Source organism: Lutra lutra, chromosome 15 (genome assembly GCF_902655055.1).
Source record: "Lutra lutra chromosome 15, mLutLut1.2, whole genome shotgun sequence".
Classification (NCBI taxonomy): domain Eukaryota; kingdom Metazoa; phylum Chordata; class Mammalia; order Carnivora; family Mustelidae; genus Lutra; species Lutra lutra.
This window is the reverse complement of record NC_062292.1, coordinates 64713407-64721308: the sequence shown is the minus strand read 5'-3', so window position 1 is coordinate 64721308 and position 7902 is coordinate 64713407. Positions and strand designations below refer to the sequence as shown.

The 7902-nt window shown below is 48.6% G+C and overlaps 1 protein-coding gene across 3 annotated transcripts in view; it reads right to left on the bottom strand.

Annotated features, from left to right (window-relative positions):
* Positions 1-638: 638 nt before the first annotated feature.
* CD244 (CD244 molecule) overlaps positions 639-7902 on the bottom strand; it is a 46468-nt gene continuing 39204 nt past the window's right edge. For all 3 annotated transcript variants that reach the window (XM_047705479.1, XM_047705480.1, XM_047705478.1), the window contains 4 exons: positions 6399-6458; positions 4515-4577; positions 3129-3185; positions 639-1936 (listed from right to left, as the gene is read on the bottom strand). In XM_047705479.1, the coding sequence (XP_047561435.1) occupies positions 1856-1936; positions 3129-3185; positions 4515-4577; positions 6399-6458 (261 nt within the window). In that variant the 3' untranslated portion in view covers positions 639-1855. The remainder of the gene's footprint in view (positions 1937-3128; positions 3186-4514; positions 4578-6398; positions 6459-7902) is intronic.

Below are 7902 nucleotides of genomic sequence, written 5' to 3'. Positions count from 1 at the left end.
AGCAGTGCTTCATACACAGCAGGAGCTTAATTACTGCTTCTTCACTGGCTGGTCATTGCATGGATAATTATCCTCGTAAGGCATTATTACAGAAGCTCAGTAAAGACATACAATATGATAACATTGTGCATTATTACACTCTAGAACACAGCATCCCCAAAAGCCCTGGGAGAGACCACAGGGTCTCTTCTGCTCCTTTAATAAGCTGCAACTCAGGTTGCATGAAAGGCCGGGTCAGTGGTCAGTGTCTCTGGTGTTCATCTGAACTGTTCCAACCTCCATCGTTTCCAGCTCCCTCTGCTCACCAAACTCCTGACTCTAGCGCTGAGTTGCCAGTATGTGCCTTGGAGCCCCTAGGCTTCTTTTGCATATGTTTTCCTGGTTTTTCCCCTTGACACCTGCTCCAAAATGTGGTCCGCCCACACTTGTCTCCAGGAGGAAGCTAGCTGGCCAGCCAAAGAGCCCCCAGGGGAGAGGGATCAGGAGGGCATGAGATGAACAAGGATAAGCTATGGCTATGCTCCCATGAGACTGAATGCCCTGGGGTCTGGGGACTCTGGGATCATCTGCGCCAGTGTGAATGAGGCTGGAAGACACCAATAACTTGCAAGGAATCCAGACCCCTCTCCAGGAGGAACTAAACAGACTTGTGTTTATTGATGGACACAAGTGCCCTTTGGGTGCTATAGAGAGGAAAAGTACAGAATATGGAAGGGACACAAAAATTTAACTCAGAAAAGAAATTTAGAATGCCTCTGAATGACAGCATGGTTTTATATTAAATTCCCATGTTAAATACAGAGTGGACAACTGAGGAACCAGGCTCCATGTGATAGCCACAGTTGGGGTCTCTGAGTAGGACCTCTTCCAGCTCACATGTATCCCCTTACCGGGCTCAGCCAGAGTCTCGTCTCTTGTCCCCACAGCCTTGTGGAAGAGACTGGCCTGAGGCTCAGGGGAGCCCAGCAGGGGGTCTAGTTCCCAGCTGCTCAGCTGGCTGAACCCTTGCTCCACGATACGCCGTGGGGAGCACTCATCAGGACTCAGAACTTAAAGAGAGTGTGGTTTCTACTTGTGAAGAATTGTGAAGACGCTAAAACAGATTTCTAATAATGTGTTTTTGTAAATCATACATCATACCGTAGGCAAAGCTGGTCTCACTGTCCAGTTATCAGGACAGCATGGGCTCAGGGTGATCTTTCCACTCAGAGGTCAGCTTGCTCTGCACTGTCTACTCTCACTCCTGCCCTCTCTCCCTCATGATCAAGTGGCCAGAAGTAAGGGTTTAATGTGGGGGGGGGGGGGTTTCCTCTGTATCGGAGTAAAGCCTAGGCCCGGGCCTCCTGGAGAAGCTGCCAGCGGCTCACAGCTGGTTAGTCCATCCTCACGGCGGGGGGCTGTTTCTCTTTCTCTGAGTCACCCTATCTTTCCTCCCTCTTTGGAAGATGGGCCTGGGCAAGGGGAGAGTCTGGAAACGTGGTCTTTCCCGATTAGAGAGGAGGAAAGATGAGTCACACGTTAGAAAACCAGAGGAAGGGACCGTAATGCTAGTAATAACAGCAGCCTGCATCGGCATAGCACTTGATAAACTTGCTGTGTGGCTGTCGACTTGCTTTGCAGTCTACGATGAACTACCCAACGGTCTACTCATTCTCATCCAGTCTGTAAGTTAGAGATATTATTTAACAGATTCGCTCTTACTAGAAATCATTTTTGAAACAAGACATAGACTATAAAAAACTCCCATGTCCTCTCTAGACTGTGCACCATTCTGTAAACTCATGTGGTATCATCCATTGCGCTGATTCCCAAAGCAACGCTGGGATGTTAAGGGAGGGGAGAACAGCTACAGCAACTAGGAATACACGCAGAAGTTCTCCAGCTCCCTGCGGCTCAGTCGGGCAGGGTTCTGGGCTTTGAGTTGTGTCTTCCCAACCTGCAGAAGAAAAGAGGAACTTTAGACCCTCTCCCGCAAGGAGATCCTCATAGCATCCTTGAGAGGCATCAATTATTACCCCCATTTTACAGATTAAGAAAATGAAGCTTGGAGTTGTAGAACAAATAACATAAAGGAGGAGCTTGAAACCAGTTCTTCTGGCTCCAATTCTAGTGTTTTCTTAACAATGACCCAGCCCTAGGTTGCATTGGCCCACACGGTGTCCTCTACAGCCCTGGGCTGTCCAGCTGGCTTTGATGTGGGGCTACAGCTGAAATGCCAGGAATTCGAGCAGGCACCCACCTACCTTTTCCCTTGTGACCACCGGCAGCATCTTTATTGGGCCGCAGGTGGAAGCTCCGATGTACCATGAAGCTAGTGGGTGGGAACGCCCTCCATGCCTCAAATTCTTCCGGGTATAATGGGAAGTATAATTATATCTACCTCATAGCATTCTATGAGTATTAAATGAGATAATTCACACGACGCCACTAGCAGGCTACCAAACACATCATACACCCTCAATAACCATTGAGAAGCAAAGGGAGGAGCAGGGAGCCTGACCCTGAGATCATGAGTTGAGCCACAGACACTTACCAACTGAGTCACCCAGGTGCCCCCCAGGGATGTTCCTACCCACATTTTCATTTTAGAGATGAAGAAACTGAGGTCCAAGGAAAGTAAGGGTTTAATTCAGTGTCAGAGAATGTATTAGGGTTGGACTCTTATCTCTTATTAGGGAGCTTGAATTTTAAATTAGGGCTGTCCTCCAGCTAGTTCCCCAGCTGGGGGCTGTACATTGGACATGTCTCCTTTCCACGGGTGTGTGGGACAAGGGTGCAGAGAAGGGAGGATAAATAAATCTAAATGATTTTCGAAAGTTAGCAAGTAATTGGGAACCATTCTGGGGCATAGATAATCTTACACTGATTCTGGAATGGACACTGTAAAGTGACCATTGAGCCTGGTGGCTCCATTGAGGCCATTAAGGGAATGGAAAATAGGGACACACACGCCCCTGCCCCAATTGTATGCTATCTCTCTCAAATAAATAAAATCCTTAAAAAAATAAAAGAAGATCCCTAAAATCTCTACAACTCTGAGACTCTATGCATGGCTTTTTCACGAGTGTTCAACTTCAAGGCTTTTCTATGGGCCCTGAACCCATTCAGAAGGAGCTGTAGAATCTCACCTCTTCATAGATGGTATAACTGAAGGAAGAGCTCTGGTTCTTCTTCTTGGATTCAGACTGGAAATTCAGAAGGTAAAGAGTGCTTAACTTCAAGTCAGGAAACGTCCCACTCCTCACTAATGTGAGAGGTCCCCAAAGAGACTCAGGGCTCCCTCAAAAAAAAATCCCTGAACCCACAGCCAGGGGTGAATAAAATCTTCTACCCTGAGAGTAAGTAATGGGGTTTATGGTTTCCAGAGAAGGCACAATACACACTTACATATGACCTGACATTTCTGAACCCGAGTCAGAAGTTGGTATCCCGCACCCACATACCTCTCAGATCCACTCACACACATACCCAGCGCATGCACACATACGCATATGTCCTCAGACCATGTATCTCATCAACACATCACACACACACACACACACACACACACACCCCTAGTGTAAGCACTTCTGGCACACACATCCCTGACCGTGGTGAAACCCTAGAAACACTGGAATTCAGAGGCACTCGCAGTACTAGGTAGAGTCTCCTTAACAGCAGCAAGCATGTGACAGTGGTGCCTGTGACCGACCCTAGCGCCATGCCCTGCAGCATAGAACTGAAGTGTAACTGTCTCTCATGGTGGGATCTTGAGCGACTGAATGACATATTAGAAGGCAGGTGAATAAAAAGTCTGAAAATCTGTTTTAAACCTCTCCCCCATTTGACCCTGACCTGATGTACTCAACACTCCCCCAGTTCAGCATATTCCCAACTTCCCGTACTACCGTGTTAAGTTTATGTCGTCCTGCTGTGACTCCAGCCTTGGAAATACCATTCTTCCAACTCCCCTCCCACTCAAGGTGAAAAGATCACCATGGGCACCAGGTTCACAAAAGAGCTGTGAGTTCAGCTTGGAGCAGGATTTGAGGGGGCTGTGATGGGTTGCCTCAGCTCACCAAACAGCAAATGACTGGCTAGAACCTTATCCGGTTTCCTGAAAGTCAACATTGTGTCTCTCTAGGTCTGGGCTACTCCTCTGGCTCTGGGCTATATTCTCCCACCTCGGAAACCCCTTTAGTATCTCTCCATAGCCTCAGCTGGCCTACTAAGGATGGCGTGGTCTCTCTGGACAAAGCACCACCTTTCTGTCTGATTGTCTTTGTCCCATAGAAACTCCTAGAAACTCCTTTAATCTGCTGTTCTCTTAGTCTCAGAGCTGTTCTTTTTCTCCATACAGAATCGGAAAAGCATTTCTCGTTGGCCCATTAACATTTAAATCCAGCCATTTAACCCAATCTGCTCAGATACACACAAGGGAAGACAAATCACGGGGCAGTGCACCCATACTCGGCAAGCTCACGTGCATGCGCAGATCCACACCTGCCTCCCAAGCACTGGAGGAGGAGACTCACCTTCCGGGAAGGCTGTACCAGCGCATACAATGTATTTGTTTCTTGTGATGTGGGAGCTGAGGACTAAGAAGAAGAGAAATAAAACCCTTTCAGAAGCATAGATCCAACAGAATCCTAGGGAGGGAGGTCATCTCTTCCACCCCTCCCCCCAACCCTGCCCAGACAGAATCTCTAAGCACTAGTGAAAGGAACCCTGGACCCAGGAGGTCAGACAACCTGATGGCACTTACTCTGTATAAGTGTTCTCCCCTAACCCTTACGATACACCTACATGAGAGGAATGATCATCATCGGCCCCATTCTACAGATGAGGCTCCAAAAAGGTAAATGGCCCAAGTCAGGCAGTATATTCACAGTAGAAGCAGGATTTAAAACCCAGACTCACCGGAGGTCTTTCCTCAACACCTCAATGCCTCCCATTGGCAACATGCCTTCCTTCTCTGCACCTGAACCAGGTGTCCTCAGAGAAAGGTAGCCATCCTCCTTCTCAGGAACCTCAGAGGAAGAGGCTCCTTCTCACTCAACATCTCAGTCTGAGATGAGCTCTCCCTTGCATTTACTGAGATTCCTCTTGTGGGAATCCAATGTGACTAAAGCCAGAAAACTAGCAGGTATTGGTCACTCTTACATCTCTCTTTAATGCTCTTACCCACTGTCAGTGAATCACATGATCTCATGGGGAGCAGGAGGGGGCACCCCCCCCCAACTTCCCTTCCCTCTTCCCACTTTCTCCTCTTCCTCCTTTTCTTGCTCTTTCTCTGAAGCCTATCACTATCCCCCAGGGATTTTCTCTGCCTAGCAGCTTAGCCACCAAACCAAAGAGGTTACTGCTTCAGGACTTAATTATTTAAAAAATACAAAATAAATGTCATATTTATTAGAAATTTTTCATCACTAGCCACCAAGAGGCAGTGTTTCCCTTGAGAGAGATGCCCCAGCCTGGGTTATTGAAAATGTCATTTTAGCTGTCAAAATTAGAGAATTCTTCTCCAGTTCATGGTAAATTTCTATAACCCCAGAATGTTGGAGACAGGGAGAGAGCAGGGGGAATGGGAGGCTCAGAAGCCCTTTAGCTCAGCTCTGTGGCCTGGAACACACTAGTTTATCTGTGTCTGTCTCCTCATCTGCAAAATGGAGGTTGTATTAGACCCAGTTCATGAGGCTGTTTTGTGAGATTCATGAAGAAAATAGACATAGTAAGTACATAATAAATGTTATTGTTGGGCGCCTGGGTGGCTTAGTCAGTTAAACATCTGCCTTCGGTGCAGGTCATGATCCCAGGGTCCTGGGATAGAGCCCCATGGCAGGCTCTCTCCTGCTTCTCTCAGGGAGAAGGGAGCCTGCTTCTCTCTCTCCCTCTGCCTCTCTCCCCTGCTTGTGCTTCCCCTCTCTGTATCCTTATCAAATAAATAAATTTTTTAAAAATTGTTATTGTTAAGGCATAATAAGATAAAAGAGGACAACCCAGACACATTCTTCCCTGAAAACAAGTATTATAAGGAACAGAAATTAAAACAAAACAAGACAAAACAAAACAAACACACTACAAGGTCCCCAAGTATTGGAAGTAGCAGGGAAGAGAAAGCAGAAGCCAAGTCCCCTGACAAGCTTCCTCCCCCTACCGGCTGTCTGGGCCATGCCTGCCGCCAGGCATGGAAGGGAAATGAAGAGCTACATCAGACTCTCAAGCTCTGTTCAGCTCTGCCAAGACACTCCAGAGCCACAGAGATCTTTCCCAACATCTTAATGCAGCTGAGGCCACGCCGTCCTTTAGACCCTAGGAGCACCAAGCTCTTTTCTGCCATTCAGGAGTGTGAGCTTCTGGAAGGCCTTAGGAAGCGCCATAGACAGGCCTGGAATGGATTCGAGAAGCCATAGTGGTACCTGCGACTGGATCATGGAGTAGATGGTGCTTCCTTCTCCGGCGGGATTCTGCCTCTGCGTCTGCACAAGAAAGAGTAAAGGGGCACACGGTCGGATGGCTGTGTCTGTCCAGATTGGGGTTGGGTGGGGAGAGACAGAGCAAACAAGAGGGGCGCCTGGAAGCTAGTGAAGGAGGTGGTCATCAGTCACCCCAGGATAGGGAGCGACAGTAGAGAGAGCGACTCACACTGGAGTAGTTACTGTCCCATGCAAGGAACCCCCCAGGTGTGAAGGGATTGCACTGGGTGACCCTGTCCACAGGGGCTCCGATCACCGGCTTTACTTCGGTAACTTAGAAACTTGCCTTTGCTGACTTCTCAGCCAGATTTCCCACGTAACCACCGGGCCCTGAGCAGGGCTGTGATCTGAGCCTCACCTCAGGGCCTGCACCTCCCTCAGAGGCTTTCACTGTTTTAAAGCCCCTTCTCTAGATCCAACCTTGGTGCAGAGTTTGCCTTAGGCCTGATGTCAGCCCCCGGGCAGCCGCAGAGCTGAGTGAAGCCTTGGACCGAGGCCAAAGGCAGGGAGACCGTGCCTTTCCTGTTCCCCTCCTGCCCACAGGAATCAGAGGTGGAGGTGTTTTACCCCTGAGCGCCTATTGCCAGGTTGGGTTCGAACGGGGAGCAAGAGGGGGCCAGCAAGAGGAAGGAGCGCAGAGGATCAGGAAAAAGCCTGCTGTCCTGGGAGCTCGAGAGTCATGGGTATCTGGCAAGAAACGAGAGTGGAGCGTCTCTAGAAAGGTCAGAACAGGGCCCCAGAGTAAGAGCACATGAACTTGAGATTTAGGCCTTCAGACCAAACCCCGAAAGCCATAGGGAGAAGCCAGCAAGGGATGAGGCCATGGAGGGAGGAGCTCCCGAGTCAGAGGCAGAGGCCTAAATCCCCAAGAGATTTCTTTTTCTTTTTCTTTTTTCTTCTTTTTTTTATATATATTTTTTTATTTTTTTATAAACATATAATGTATTATTAGCCCCAGGGGTACAGGTCTGTGAATCGCCAGGTTTACACACTTCACAGCACTCATCAGAGCCCAAGAGATTTCTTGTCCTCTGACTAGCTCTTTTCCACTCTTCCCCTGAATTTACCTAAATGCTGATGACCTAGAAGATGACCTAAAGTCATCCTCATTTTGTGGAAGGAAAGGCAATTTGTCGCAAGCATCTGGGCTTCTAGCTGTAGGTAGACACATTTGCTCTCAGGCATTCGTCCCAGTGGCTGGTAGTGATGGGAGAGACAAAGTCTCCTTTGTGTCTCACACCCCAATATTCCATGAATGGGGAAAGGAAACGGGCCGGGGAAGCTGCCCCGATTCCTGATTCCCATGGGGCCCAGACCTGAGGGAAGAGGCTTGCCTGTTCCACAAGGCCTCACACATGTGATAAAGCGGGAGATCCCACCACTCTGACTTTCGGTCTCACTGCCTCAGGTGGAGCACAAGGAATGGGGGTGGGAAGAGGGCCCTTCA